The sequence below is a fragment of the Hyperolius riggenbachi genome, chromosome 11 (genome assembly GCF_040937935.1).
Source record: "Hyperolius riggenbachi isolate aHypRig1 chromosome 11, aHypRig1.pri, whole genome shotgun sequence".
In the NCBI taxonomy this organism is placed as follows: domain Eukaryota; kingdom Metazoa; phylum Chordata; class Amphibia; order Anura; family Hyperoliidae; genus Hyperolius; species Hyperolius riggenbachi.
In genome coordinates this window covers 54,945,410-54,961,234 of record NC_090656.1, presented here as the reverse complement: position 1 = coordinate 54,961,234, position 15,825 = coordinate 54,945,410, and the positions used below count along the sequence as shown (strand labels likewise).

The window sequence follows — 15,825 nt, the reverse complement described above, 5'->3', positions numbered from 1 at the left end:
GTACTGCGCGGGCGCAAGTCACCTGTGTAGTAGAGCGGACCCGACTGAGATCGGTTATTTCCGAGCGGAGAGCCGCAACAGCACCTCCGCTGGAACAGGGAAAGATAAGTATTGCACAGCCTGACAAATTGTCAGCTGTGCATTCAGTGGGCTCCACCGAGACCGCCGTGGGACGGAGGAGGACAACAGGGGAAGCCTCGATGGGTTCCAGAGGCTTCCCCCTCCCAAGGTGAGTACCCCCCCCAGAAAAACTTTTATTCATTACAGGGTCTCTTTAATTTCCACTAGCAGGTGTAGTTATTCAATTAAATAGTTGAAAAACTTGAAGAATTCATGTGCCGTGTCCGAGTTCTTTTGTATTTAAAGATTATTAATGACGATACAAATTAAGTTGTGATTTTTACTAAAGGAAAGTAAGGCCTAGTTCACACTTCAAATAGCAATTCGCATAGTGATTTTTTTAAATTTTTTTTTTTTTTTTTTTTTTTTTTTAGTAATGTGCAGGTTTGCACATTTCCTCAGGAAAAAGCTACAAAAAATGATAGTTTTCAAATTTATCAAAATTGAAAAGCTGAAAGTGAGACCACCCCTTATTGGGTGACACTGTTGTAGCGCTTTGCTGATCGCTGCGATCTGTAAACTGAGCACTGTCGCTGACAGTGTAAACCAGCCCTGATGGATGGTGAACGTTATAGTTAAATGCCACTAGATGTCACCCAAGGTGCTTGCATACCATGTCTGCAGGAGATGTTTCAGGTGTTACCACTGGGGGTCAGTATTGCTACTTAAGTAACATACTGAAAACAGTCTCTGACACCTGTAGCTCACCTCTGATCATTGCTATAGCCCATTCACATTTAATTTATGCTTTTTTTTTTTTTTTTTTTTTTAAACAATTTATTAATTTATGCTTTTAGTTATAGAAGATACATTTTCTATTTATTTTTTTTTTAGATTTTAAATGAAATTTTTTTCTTAAATTGTATTTTTTACAAATTAAAATATTGAAAGCTACTTAACAGCGATTTTTTTTTTTTTTTTTTTTTTTTTTTTTTTTTATAGTGCCAGCATTTCCATGCTGCTGTATTAAAGTAGGAAATATGATTATAAAAAAGACTTTCACTTACCTGGGGCTTCTGCCAGCCCTCTGCCGCCTCCCTGTGCCATCTCTGAATGTTTCTTCGGCCCCCCGCAGTGTCCTCGTCTCTTGACCGCAAGTCGCCATCCACTACGCCTGTGCGGCCCTGCCCACACACGTCCTCATTCAGGCGCAGTACAAGGTTCTCTCGTAGGATGCAGATGGCGTATGAGGACGTATGTGGCCAGGGCTGCACAAACGCAGCGGCCGTCGACTTGTAAGTCGGCGGTCAAGAAATGGAGCCGCTGCGGGGCACCGGAGGATCGGTATGTCTCAGTGCGGGCACAGGGAGGCTGCAGGGGGCTGGCAGAAGCCCCAGGAAGGTGAGGGTTTTTGATTTTTTTGATTTTTTTTTATTGTATTTGTGCCGCTTTAAAGAAAATGCGTAATGCAGGCCGTTTCAAGGTGATGGGCTGTTTCCTGATGCGGCAGCACACAGCTGCTGTGCTTATTGGTTCTGCCACTCGACCCCTATTCCATTGTTTGGAGCTGTCCTCTCCCTGTCAGTGACATTGGGATTACAGTGTGCAGTGTATGTAATGTAGGAGGAGGGAGAGTGCAACGGTTTATTTCCTGCTTAAGAGGAACTGCAGTTAAAATAATGTAATAAAATAGCTTTTTTTTTTTCAATATTACTTTATTAAATCAGTTAGTGTTTGCCCACTGTAAAACCTTTCCTCTCCCTGATTAACATTCTGAAATGTATCACATGTGGCCACATATTTACTACAAGTTTGTGCAGCTCTGTGGGTTGTTTGGTTACTGAGCGTTCTGAAGCCAGTAGAAAATATACCTGATCTCCTAGAATGCTTTGGAAGGAGAATTCCAGATAGTGAAATAGCCTGGGCTTGGCCTTAGTGGGAGAGCAGGGACTACACTCACCTAAAGGATTATTAGGAACACCATACTAATACAGTGTTTGACCCCCTTTCACCTTCAGAACTGCCTTAATTCTATGTGGCATTGATTCAACAAGGTGCTGAAAGCATTCTTTAGAAATGTTGGCCCATATTCATAGGATAGTATCATGCAGTTGATAGAGATTTGTGGGATGCACATCCAGGGCAGGAAGCTCCCGTTCCATCACATCCCAAAGATGCTCTATTGGGCTGAGATCTGGTGACTGTGGGGACTGTGGGGGGGGCATTTTAGTACAGTGATCTCATTGTCATGTTCAAGAAACCAATTTGAAATTATTCGAGCTTTGTGACATGGTGCATTATCCTGCTGGAAGTAGCCATCAGAGGTTAGGTACATGGTGGTCAAGAAGGGATGGACATGGTCAGAAACAATGCTCAGCAAGGCTTGGTGTACAGAGGCGCCAGAGTAGAATAAAAATGTTTAAAAAACGTCTAAAAGAGGGGGATGTTCAGGTGGACTTACCTCCCTCAAAAATATAAAACTCAATTGAGTCACAATATATCAATACAAAAATTTTATTTCACTCCACTAAGTGGAGTTAAATAAAATAAAAATTTTGTATTGATATATTGTGACTCAATTGAGTTTTATATTTTTGAGGGAGGTAAGTCCACCTGAACATCCCCCTCTTTTAGACGTTTTTTAAACATTTTTATTCTACTCTGGCGCCTCTGTACACCAAACCTTGCTGAAATCTTGATTCCACCCTCGGTAGAGGGGTGCTACCCTGTTTCCTATCTACAGAGAGCGACATCTTAAAAACCTGAGTGGAGTCAGGTTCTAATACTCCCAACCTGCACTTGAAGTGGTTGTCTATGGGTAACCCGTGTTTGTGAGTATATCTAAATATTTTGCTTTAAACCACAACCAACTTAACGATATTACACCATATTGGGCTCTCGATTTCTCTTTGTTCTTCCAAGCAGAAACAATGCTCAGGTAGCCCATGGCATTTACAGGATGCCCAATTGGCACTAAGGGACCTAAAGTGTGCCAAGAAAACATCCCCCACACCATTACACTACCACCACCAGCCTGCACAGTGGTAACAAGGCATGATGTTTACGTCATATTCTGACTATCGAGACTCCTCAGACCAGGCAACATTTTTCCAGTCTTCAACTGTCCAATTTTGGTGAGCTCGTGCAAATTGTAGCCTTTTTCCTATTTGTAGTGGAGATGAGTGGTACCCGGTGGGGTCTTCTGCTGTTATAGCCCATCCGCCTCAAGGTTGTGTGTGTTGTGGCTTCACAAATGCTTTACTGCATACCTCGGTTGTAACGAGTGGTTATTTCAGTCAATGTTGCTCTTCTATCAGCTTGAATCAGTTGGCTATTCTCCTGACCTCTAGCATCAACAAGGCATTTTCGCCTATAGTACTGCCGCATACTGGATGTTTTTTCCCTTTTCACACCATTCTTTGTAAAACCTAGAAATGGTTGTGCGTGAAAATCCCAGTAACTGAGCCGATTGTGAAATACTCAGACCGGCCCATCTGGCACCAACAACCACGCCACGCTCAAAATTGCTTAAATCGCCTTTCTTTCCCATTTTGACATTCAGTTTGGAGTTCAGGAGATTGTCTTGACCAGGAAAACACCCCTAAATGCATTGAAGTAACTACCATGTGATTGGTTGATAACTGCATTAATGAGAAATTGAACAGGTGTTCCTAATAATCCCTTAGATGAGTATACAGCAATATTGGATATAGGAAGTATTTCTGATGCTGAAGCCAGTAATATTACCATAAAGTGGGTTGATTAGTGAAGGGGAGTCACCAGGATCTCGCCTACAGTGTGTAGGCCACTAGTTGGTGTGTTTTTTTTTTTTTTTTTTTTAAATCAACCACACTGTTGATCCACCCAATAAAGTGAATCGCTTAATCACTGGCTGGAAGATCAAATGTATGGGCACCTTAAAAGCTTAGCTAAGTTAATTGGCTTCCCCTAAACTGTTAACTGTTAAAGTGGACCCAAATTAAAAATACAAGATTTCAGAAATTAAATCTATTTTCTAAATTATAATAATAAATAGCAGCCTTTTTTCAGCTGCATGATGACAAATATAAAATATTTTACATTTATTGGAGAAACCCCTCCCCTTCCTTTCATATTGCCGGGAAATAATCCGGCAAACTGGTGGAGTAGATGGTGTCCAGCAAAGGAGGAATTACTAATGGCTGCCCCCAGTATAACCCTAGATATAAAAAGAGAAGGGTGAAAAGCATGCACTGAAATGCTCATAGGCTTGAAGGAGTGTTTATTTATATTTGTATGTGTCAGACTGGTGCAACTAAATATTTTGAATTAAAAAAATGTTTGGTTTGGGTCCGCTTTAAGCACTGCCAGTAGATGTCTGTGCTGTATAAATACTACATTAATAAATACAATTACTTCCAAAAAAAAGTCAGCCTATATGTCCCTCTCACTAGAGGATCCATTTAAAGTGGATCTAAACTCAGAACTTCCGCTCTGCCCTCAAAGATTAACCACAGCTTGGGGGGGAAGATCTTAATTACAATTTATGGAAATCCTAAATAACCTTGATTTAACTTGGTATCTCTTCCCTGAGAGCACTGAAAGGGTGGAAGTGTATCTGACATGAAACACATCTCAGGTTTTCTACTTACCTGGGGCTTTCTCCAACCCCCTTGAGGCCGCTCGGTCTCTTACCGTCTCTCCGGGCTGCTCCTATCCCCCGCAGGACGGGCCAGTAGTGTCACGGATTCGCGCTTCATTGCACATGCCCGGCTGCCTGTGCGCCTTTGTTGCGTTCTCGTGGCCGGGAGTGATCTCCGCATGCGCTGTAACTACTAAGGACGCTCCTGGCCACGGAAGCGTGACAAGGCTGCGCATGTAGTCAGGCCGAGCATGCATGGTATAGCGCACTTCCGCAAGAGTACTGGATAGAAGTGGCCCAGGGAGATTACAAGGGACCGAGTGGCCTCAAGGAGGTTGGAGGAAGCCCCAGGTAAGTAGGTGGTGGTTTTTTTTTTTTTTTTATAGGACAACTGAAGTGAGAGGCATATGGAGGCTGCCTTATGTATTTAGCTAGGTGGCAGCGGAGAACGGAGGATCGTTGAGGAGCGCTGTGGGACAGGATGACTGCGTTCAATTTCTGCAGGATTTCTGTGCAAAAAGTGGTTCAATTAATTTTCATGACATTTTTGCCTGCCACTTATTAAAATCCGTCAAGCAAGGGTCTGGTATCAATTTTTAGTATAAGTTTTAAATACAAAATCGTGTCAAAAAAATTAAAATTGCTAAAATAAACGTATTAATCACAAATAAGAAAAATGCTCCGCAAATATGGATGAAGAAATAAATCTACAGATGCAGATATAAATACTGTCCAGTGTTTACCTAAAACCTCTCTCTTGTGTGTTACAACTAAGGGCCAGTTCACACGCATACTTGCACATCATTTACTGCCGTTGATGCAAATGCAGTATTTTGATCACAATTTGTTTCTCTGTCTGGAAGCAGCAGGGTCTGGTTGGTACAGGGTCCATTAGCACCGCTTTCCTATGTTCCCCTGTGGGATGAAAAATGACTATCGCTGGGAATAGCCCCTGAAAGTCGACAAATGCTTTGCTGCACACTTGCAGAAAAGCATTTGGACGAGACACTGGGCAGGAGGTGCAGACATTCCTAAAGGTCCATACAGGCGCTGGTCTGTTGCAGACCAGAACGGCTGCCATGGCGGGGGAGGACGTTATGCTCAGACCAGCGTGTCTACATCGGCTGCACAACGATTGCATGAAGAACCAGCATGTTGGACTTGATGCATGATGCCCGAGCACACCACAGTAGCATTGTTCTCGCTGCTCCCACCACCAGAAGCTGTTCTGTTACGCGCGCTCATCTTTTCTTAGTTACCCAAATCATAGCAAAAGACACGTCCCGTGCAAAGGCTGGTGACATATCTGTACAGTGTTGTTAGTGCACTGTCGCCTTTGGTTGACAACGCATCTGTTGCTATGCCCAAGAGGGGGGGGGGGGGGGGGGGGGTTACGGACACAGCAAGCGCATCCTATGGAGCAGCTTCCAGCGGGTGGGGAGGTGCCAAGAACAATGCCGTTGTGTGATTCTTAGGCACCGCCGAAGGTCTGACATGCTAAATCTTTAGCAATCGTCGTTGGGCCACTGTACACACTCTGGTCTGCTGCCCAATTCTCAGCCATGCCGGTCGTTATCGTCCCTCGTGGCTAAGTAAGACCAATGTGGCAATAAGTGTCATTCTCTGTACAGTATATTAGATTCAATACTGGTGTTTGTATAGAATCTAACAGAACTTGAATTTTCTTTGCTGTAATACGCAGAAATGCCAGCAGGTGGTGCACATTCACCATTTGTATGTGTAGACCTCAGCGCTGTTTTATTACCCCAATCCTTCTCCTGAAGCCTATAGACACCCAGTGCTCAACAAAGATACAGTGTCCACCACCAAGGGACAAAGCAATATGCCAGGCTCAGTAGGATTTTGATCACAGGAGGTTAAGATTTTATTCACACGATTGTATTAATAAAAACAACAACTTAAATTGTGGGCCCATGCACACTGGACCCACTTGCATAGAAAACGCTCATAAGGTTTTTGCACTGAATAGAATTCTAAGTGCACCTTATTCCTTAGATAACCTGTTCAGAGTTAGCCCGTCTCTCCTTCCCTACCAGGTTTCAGCTCTATGCCGTCATCTGGGGTGATAAAACAGCGCTGAGGTCTACACATACAGTTGATGCAGTTCCACTTTGGATTAAGATTAACCTCTGGCAGCTCGATTTATTGCACCTGTGCGAAGCGCTTGATAATCTCTTTTTGCACATTCACCATTATAACTCATTCCAAGCCAGTTTTCAGCATGGGGAATGGATACAAGAGGCTGTCTCCTCCATACCGTTTGTAGCAAGTATTATTGTTTTTTTTTTATAAAGGAGTCAGCCTTGTCCTTACCACCAGGGAGGGTACAGATTTTGTGTGCTGAGCAACAGTTCTGGTCCTCTTTAATGTGAACCTGTGTTAGAAATGATGGTTGATAAGATGGGACATTTGTTAGTTCTGTACCATTAAAGAAAACCTATAATGAAGAAAAGCTACCTGGGGGATATTCACCTCGGGTGGGGGAAGCCTCCGGATCCTATCGAGGCTTCCCCTGTCCTCCGGTGTCTCACGACAGTGGCGAAAAAGCTCCCGGAACGGTGGGGATGTAAATATTAACTCTTGGCTCCAGCGCAGGCGCAGTATCTGCTCTCCATTCGGAGATAGGCGAAAATAGCCAATCGCTGTCAGGCTGCTCCACTGCGCAGGCGCAAGTCGCCTGCGTAGTAGAGCGGACCCGACAGAGATTGGCTATTTCCGCCTATCTCCGTGCTGAGAGCCGCATCAGCTGGAGCCATGGAAGGTGAATATATTAGCCATGTAGGGCTTGTTGAGCCCAGATTGCAGGATGCTTCGAGGGAGCCAGCGCTGGATTGCCTGCAGCTACGGGAAGAGGGAAGCCTCATTGGGACCCTGAGGCTTCCCCCTACCGATGGGAGTACCCCCCCCCCCCCCCCCCATGGGACCTTTCTTTTTTTTTTTTTTTTTTTGTTACAGAGTCTCTTTAAGTCTTCATGTATTAGAAAGCATAACCGCCAGTGTGCGTTGGCTTACTGCTATGACCCATGGGAGGGAAGTGCACATCTGTGAGGGTTGGCAGGGATACATCAGTGGGAAAGAACGATTTGTCTGCATACTCTAATCCCTCCCATTTATCATGTCCGGCCTGGCTGGTGTTCCTGTGCATGGCTCCGGAAATAAGTCAGCTCAAGTATGTCTCCAGATAGTTGGAATATATACAGCTCATCTGGTGAGGGTTGTATTTGCTGGTTTGCTTTTTTTTTTTTTTTTAATATTAGGGAAAATTTGAATTACTAAAGTAAGAAGAATATGGATGGAGGCTGCCATATTTATTTTCTTTGAAACCAAACCAAATGCCTGGCAGCCCTGCTGATCTTTCATGCATCTGATCTGCCGCATGCTTGTTCAGGGTCTAAAAGTATTACAAGCAGGATAGCCAATGCAATCTGCATTGTTTAAAAGGAAATAAACTTGGCAGCCTTCATATCCTGCTCACATCTGTTGTCCTTTAAGTGACCTTGTAGCCCTTTAGGAATTGTGTAAAATGTGTTAATGACCATGTTTTCTGACCCCAGGACGATGATTTAGAAGAAGGAGAGGTGAAGGACCCCAATGACAGGAAGACCCGCCCCCGCATGACTTGCCGATTCTTCATGAAAGGTAAAACGCCGCTTCCTCGGGGCTGGCTGTTATTGTCGTTCGTCTGAAACCTGTTGCTTTGCTTGATATCAAGTTCGTAACAATCAGGACCAAATACTAGCACTGGCATGCTGAAAACTCTTAGTGATGATCAGCAGCACACAAGTAATGATCGGGCAGCGTGGAACTGTATGGAGCTGCCAGTTCAGGTTTTGCGCACAAATCTGATGATAATGTAAATGATCCATTCCAGTAACACATAATTTCCATAATTTGGTCATTTGGCCTAATCTCTTAAAAGGAAGCTTAACTGTTGTTTAACTTACCTGGGGCATCTACCGGCCTTTTGCAGATGCCCTGTGCCCACGCCAGGACAAACTGATCCTTCAGTCCCCTGCAGTGAGGCTGTTTCATTTCCGGCGACTGGGCAGTCGGCGGGCTACTGCTCCTGCAAGGCCTTGGCTGCACGCATCCTCAATCACACTCCCGTCGCTGTCCTGCATGTGCGCGGTATGGTGATGGGAGTGTGATCAAGTACGCGCACGGCCAGGTCAGGTAAGGTGACATGAGGTAAACGTGTGTTTACCATGCAAAACATTCATTTCCAGGCTATTTATATTTTTTTTTTATTTTGCAACCCGAAAGAGTTGAATTTTAGGCATGCAAGTGACGGCTTCTGTCTTGTCTGTACCTTGTGGGGAATATAGTAAACCTCGCTGACAATCCAACTTCTGAGGCCAGTTGAGAGCTAGAAAAAGGTCAATAGTATTTTAACTCTTTAAAGAGACACTGAAGCGAAAAAAAAATGATATGATTTGTATGTGTAGCACAGCTAAGAAAAAAAAACATTAAGATCAGATACACCAGTCTAATTGTTTCCAGTACAGGAAGAGTTGAGAACCTCCAGTTGTTATCTATATGCAAAAAAAGCTATTAAGCTCTCCGACTAACGGCGGATCGCTCAGAAACAGCCGTATCAGTCTGACGACAGAGCGTACACACGCCGGACTGTCGCTGGCACGCCCACCCAGCGGGAGGCAACGACGGACCCGTCGTTGCCTAAAGTCCGGCGTGTGTACGGACCTTAAGTCGTGGAGAGGGCTGTTATCTGACTTTTATTATCTCAACTGTAATTGAACTGTTTACTTTTCCTCTGGCAGAGGAGAGTTCATTACTTCACAGACTGCTCTGAAAGACTCATTTTGAATGCTGAGTGTTGTGTAATCTGCACATATTATAGAATGATGCAATGTTAGAAAAAACACTACCTGAAAATAAAAATATGAGAATATTTTCTTTGCTGCTAATCTTCTAGTAATTATTCATAGTACACAACCAATTCATTATATCATTTTTTTTCGCTTCAGTGTCTCTTTAACTGTAGTGCAGCTCTAGAAATTCATGCTAAACTGCTGCTATTACCTAGGATTTAAGAAGGTTCTTATTATCATGCAGAACTGTTCTTCCTGCTGGTTAGAACAGATTAAGAAGAAAAAACTGTTGGTAATGCGTTGATAAATCTCCCCCACAGTAACCAAGCAGCTTTGGTGACCCAAAACCACAAGGGAGTATAGGGGACTAAAAGAGACCAACCCCCTCCCCCCTTCCCTACTAAACAATGCTGAGGTTGGTTTGCCTTCTTAAAACAAAAGGTATTTATAATAATTCAGCTTTAAGTAAACATCTGGTTACCCACAATGCATCGCTACTGAGTATGCAAATTATCTCTTTATGCCCCTGAAAGCCAGGCTAGCATCCAGAACCGCTGGTGTCTAGCAAGCCTATAGCTTTACATTTTACACAGTCATATCAACCTCACATGATTTCCAGAGTTGCACTGTTCCATGCAAAGCTATAGGTAGTCGATATGCCAATGGTCTTTCCCGCCCTTAATTGTTTTAAATTTGCCATCCTGTCCAGTCGATATTTTTGATCCATTTTTTTTATCAACATGGATTAAAAAATCAGACATTTTGGGGACTCTATTCACAGCAGATGAGTCAAATCTGCAAGGAATTGAATGAGAAAATTGATAAGTGTATGGGCTCCTGTGTTGCTGCAAGAGTACACTACAAGTGTAGTAGGTTGCCCAGAAATGGAGATCTTGGCTTATACGCGAGTCACTACCAAATTGTAGCCCCCTCTGAGTGCCCCACACCAGGACATAGGCACAGCGACGCTGAGTGATGACTGCTGTCTATCCCCATCGCCATATGCAGCTTTTGCATGCAGATATTCAGTGTGGTCTGAATGCCTTGCCGCTCCCTTGGAGCAAGCTGAACTGTGCCTCCTCAGAGCTGTGCTCACACGTCTTTGTGTTTGCCTGAACGCGGAGGAACCGCATGGCGGCGGATTCCGCGTGCAGCACAACAGGCATTTCGCAGCAGGGTTCTGGTGTGGCTGGGAGCTGTAGTCCACATAGGTTTAGGTGGACGCGCGTGGAGAGGAAGAGCTTTGTACCAGTCAGTGGGGGATCAGCTGACCAGGCTGGTCAGCTGACGCCAGAGACGGTTTCCATTGGTCCAGCACTTGGGGGAGGCGCTGGAGAGTGCTGAACTATATATATTGGTGGCTGGGCATTTGCTGGTTGTCTGCCATTATGATCACTACGTGGTAGCACTCAGACCTGTCTGTATCTGTGTTATTAGACCAGTTTCCAAAGGTGTTGATGGCCAGGGATCTCACACCTTAGTCTAAGAATTCTGTACCATCTGTATATTTGTATTATCTAGTCTAGTTCCTGGAGTGTGAGAATCTTGGAGCTCACTCAAGTCTAGGCATTGTTGATTATTTGTTATGACCTTCTGCTTTCCTGACAATTCTTCTGATCTCTGATTGTGTACCTTTGTCATTCTGATACTCTGTTGCTGAACTCGGCTAGTCTCTGGAATCCGCATCTGCCTCCTGTCTCTGTACCTTTCTGTCTGTCTGTTGCCGACCTGGCCTGTCCGACCTCGAGAACTATCTTCCCTGTCTGGAGATAGTTCACAGACCTGTCAGTGACATTTCACCATTGGTGTCACTCACCTTCTGTCCTTCTCTCTCTCAGCCTTGCTTCTCCCCTTGGGGAGCTGCAGGCCTGTAGAAGGAATCTGTTCCATAGCAGTATCTGTTACTACCTAGCACCCATCTTACGGGTGTGTTCCTCAAAGTATTACTGTTGCACCAAAACACTCACACCTCTCAGGTGTCCAGAGGTTAGTTGATATATTTATGATCCAATGATCCACTCTGTATATGCTGGTGAGGCAGCACAGTTCAGCTTGCTTTAATATAGGTACAGTTTGGCGGGGTGGGGAGGGCACAGAGGCCTCTGCACTACATGCCGCTCTGGCCCTGGGGGGGGGGGGGGGGGGGAGGATACCACCCACATGATAGCAAGCAGCAGCTGGACGGTACTAGCGGCATCGTGTGCTTATCCTTTTGTCATCGGTACATATGTATTGAGCCTTTTCCTAAAAGCAGTAGTTTCTGCTCTGAGTTTTTTTTTTTTTTTTTTTTTTTTTTATAACAGAAATGCACTCTCTCCCCTCTTAAGGGGCCCATACACTCAGCCGATTTTCTGGCCGACCGATCGATCCCGATCGATCGATCGATTGATCGTTTGCAAATCGGTTGGCCAATCGACCGATCGATGGCCGATTTCGATCGATTTCGATGGATTTCCATCGAACTGGCAGGATGGAAAATTTAGGTCGATCTGATGAGATTGCTTATCAGTTTGCATTGACCTTAATGGAAATCTGATGGCAAAAAAATGCCATCAGATCGAATTTCAATAGATTTCAAACTGAAATTTATTGGAATTCTATCCTGGTAAAAATGTTCTAAAAACGCATCAGATAGATCATCAGATGCATTTCTTATCTGCTGCCAATCTGACGAGTGTATGGGGCACCTTTACTCTCTCTTCCAGTGTAACATGACATGGGATGTCTTATTTTAACCTGAGCATTACGCCGCTGAGGAAGGTTTGCAGCCGAGAGTCCCCCAGTATAATTTTTAGAGATCCCATGGCCAAGGTATGGTAAACTTTAAAGGGACTCCGAGCAGTGCAGAAACTATGGAAAGATGCACATCATTTTAAAGCTCTCTTTCTCCTCTTTCCAATGATATATAAACCGCCGCCCTACGCCTTTTAGTTTTCGCTATTTTCGCGATTGAAATAGCAGCGGCCGCGATTTTAATCGCGAAAATCGAGAAAACTAAAAGGCGTAGGGCGACTATTTAGGTGTCGCCAGAAAGAGGAGAAAGACAGCTTTAAAATGATATCCATCTTTCCATAGTTCTATTGTATTACACAGGGCGACTTTTTCTCAAAGTCAGCAGCTCCATTCTGCTGAATGGAGCTGCTGACACTGGGGAAAGTGTCGTCCTGTGTAATACAAGTAACTATAGAAAGATGGATATCATTTTAAAGCTCTATTTCTCCTCTTACTGGCGACACCTAAATCTTCGCCCTACGCCTTTTAGTTTTCTCTGTTTTCGCGATTGAAATCGCGGCCGCTGCAATTTCAATCGCAAAAATAGCGAAAACTAAAAGGTGTAGGGCGGCGGTTTATACATCATAGGAAAGAGAGCTTTAAAATGATATGCATCTTTCCATAGTTTCTGCACTGCTCGGAGTCCCTTTAAAGCAGGGGTCTCAAACTCAATTTACCTGGGGGGCCGCAGGAGGCAAAGTCAGGATGAGGCTGGGCCACATAAGGAATTTCACAATCGTGGCGCATCGCCGCCTCTGCCCGCCCCTCTCACTCTTTCTTCACAGAGAGGGGCGGGGAGAGGCGGTGATTGACGTCAGGAGGGGCAGAGCGGAAGCTGAAAGCTCTGCCCCTTCCAGGAAATGCCGGCGGATTGCCCCCCCCCCCCCCGGGCAATTTGGGGGCTCTGCAGCCCTCGTTTAGCGCGGGGATGTGGCGGAGCTTGGGAGCACTGAAGCAAACTATAAGGAAGCTTTTGCCTGTGAGGGCCACAAAATATTGTATCGAGGGCCGCAAATGGCCCACAGGCCGCAAGTTTGAGACCCCTGCTTTAAAGCAATTTCCTTGCCGTAATTCTGGCTTGGGTGAGCAAGTTTCGCACTAATATGTGGTTTTACGCCTGCCACCTGGTGTCTTCATGTCAATGCACACTGCGCAATCTTTGGTATTTCAATTGGGAATTAGAGCAATTAAATGCTGGCTACCATTTAGACGCGTCCAATGCATAGGATGCCATTGCTCCTCTCTGCATCTTTGCAAGGTATCTGCAAAAAGGATTCTGCAGGGAATCTGCAATGCATCTGTTACTTCCTGGTACCGCTGATCGCGCACTTCCAGTTTCAGCCAGGGGGGGGGTACTTCCTGTTTGGGCATGTAGTTTACATGCCGGGGTACACTAGGGGAGAGAGGGCGTTGGGGGACAAGATGTGCCTGCAAACCGCCCCTATATTTGTCATACGAGTGCAAAGGGAAATTAGTGATGTCCCGCTGTGCGGGACATACGGGTGGAAAGGGTTAAGCCGGCTAGCAAGACAGCTTGGCAGTTACACCCACTGGAAAAGTATATATACAATGTTTCTTCACCAGCTCATTCATCTCTATTTATCTGCTCTGTTCCTACAGCCGGTAATCGCGCTCAATAGAGGTGCTGTGGCGCCTTTAAGTGGAAGAAATTAAAAGTTCATATGAATTTACAGTGTATTAAATCAAGAATAAGCACACTTACTTACAAAATAAATTACAGTACAAAACTAGACACAGGAAACCTTTAAATTTGAAAGATGAAGAATAATTTTAGTAAAATTAGTAACTTGGTTAACCCCTACATTAAAGAGAACCTGTAACACCCCCCCACCCCGGGGGGGATACTTGCCTCAGGAGGGTAAGCCTCTGGATCCTAATGAGGACCGGTGCATTGGACACGTGCGTCTGTGTCTGCAGCGTTCCCACTGCCTGGTCCTCCAAGTGTGTGGGGAGATAGAGGGTGGGTAGGAATACTGGACCAGCTGCCAGAGGTTAGGAGGGGGCAGCGGGAGGAGCCAGAGCCATCGAGGAGGGAAAGGAGAGGAGCCTGAGCTGCTAGACTCTTTCTCACATTGGCCGCAGTAGCACAGCCACTTATACCCCAATATGGTAAATATACCAGCCCATGCATTATATACAGGAACCTAAAAAGGTATGCACATGTTCATCATTCTATATTAGAATATCATATACCAAGTCACAAATGTCTCAAGTAGTGTAATTTTATTGGGATTTATTTTGACTAGCGACACTCACCCCCACCCTGCTGCATTTCCTACCCTTGGCTTATACTCATGCCAGTCCAGTTTTTTTTTTCTAGGTTTTAGGGGAAAGTTTGGCGGGGTTGGCTTATACTTGAGTCATCTTATACTCGAGTATATTAAGGGCAAGTACTATTACAATCCTGCAGCGACAAATGGAGGAGACCCTCGACTCAGTTGTGATGGTGCAACACATGTATGTAATATTTCATAAACATTTTTTGCTTGTCTTGCAAAGTTACTTGCAATCCAAGGTTAGACTGTAATTTTTTTCTAGTAAAGACATTCGCTGCAGAGGTTTTTTTTGTAAACTGTTTCCACCTACCAAACTGTTTTTGTTTTGATGATGATTGCGAAATAAGAGCAAACAATTATCTGCATTGCAGCCCTAAGGACAGAGTTGTTATTTTTAAACGCAAAAGAATGCCTCGGGAGGCAGTAGGTTATTTTCATCAATCCTGCAAGGCATTTGTACGCAGATAAATTTAGTAACATTGTTGTAACTGGTATAACTGGGGATACACTTTTAGAGTGACTATTAATAAATCACATTACCAGTAATTATGCCTAAAGGAGGCTACACATTACAGGTGAAACAAAATAGAATATTGTGCAGAAGTCCATTCATTTCAGTAGTTTAGCTTAAAAGGTGAAGCTGATCATTTGTAAGAGACTCGTTACATGCAAAATGAGATAGTCTGGTCCATAAATAATGGGACATCGACACAATTCTAACATTTTTGTTCTATACACAACCACAATGTATTTGAAATGAAACCAACACAATGGCCTAGATTCATAAGGGCCCGTTGTGCGGTGGGAATCGCCGCGGGGAAAAAAATTGTATGCGGATGCGAATTTTGCATGCGGTTGTATGCACATTTTCATGCAAATTCGCATACGATTTTGCATGGATGACTATGTAGGCGAATTTAACCATGGCAGTGCCTGTGTGCTTTTCCATTGTTTCTATGCGAAATTGTATGCGAATTTGCATGAAAATTTGCATACCAAAACCGCATGCAAATTTCCTATTAAATACATTGTATGCGTATCGCATAGCGGTATGCAAATTCTACTGGCTCATTACAATAGTAAGAGGCATCTCCACATCCCTTAGAATGTACATGTTTGTTATACTGCCTCGGCTCGTTCTGAATCTATCTATTAGTCTTAACATTTTATTTAATTGCCACAGCTTAGAAGAACTTCCAGGAGACATTACACATGCCATGCTTAG

General features: G+C 44.3%; 1 protein-coding gene across 1 annotated transcript in view; it reads left to right on the top strand.

Moving 5' to 3' along the window:
- ZC3H18 (zinc finger CCCH-type containing 18) overlaps positions 1-15,825 on the top strand; it is a 223,538-nt gene that overhangs the window by 18,068 nt on the left and 189,645 nt on the right. The window contains exon 3 of the mRNA XM_068260368.1: positions 8,257-8,341. Within this exon, the coding sequence (XP_068116469.1) occupies positions 8,257-8,341 (85 nt within the window). The remainder of the gene's footprint in view (positions 1-8,256; positions 8,342-15,825) is intronic.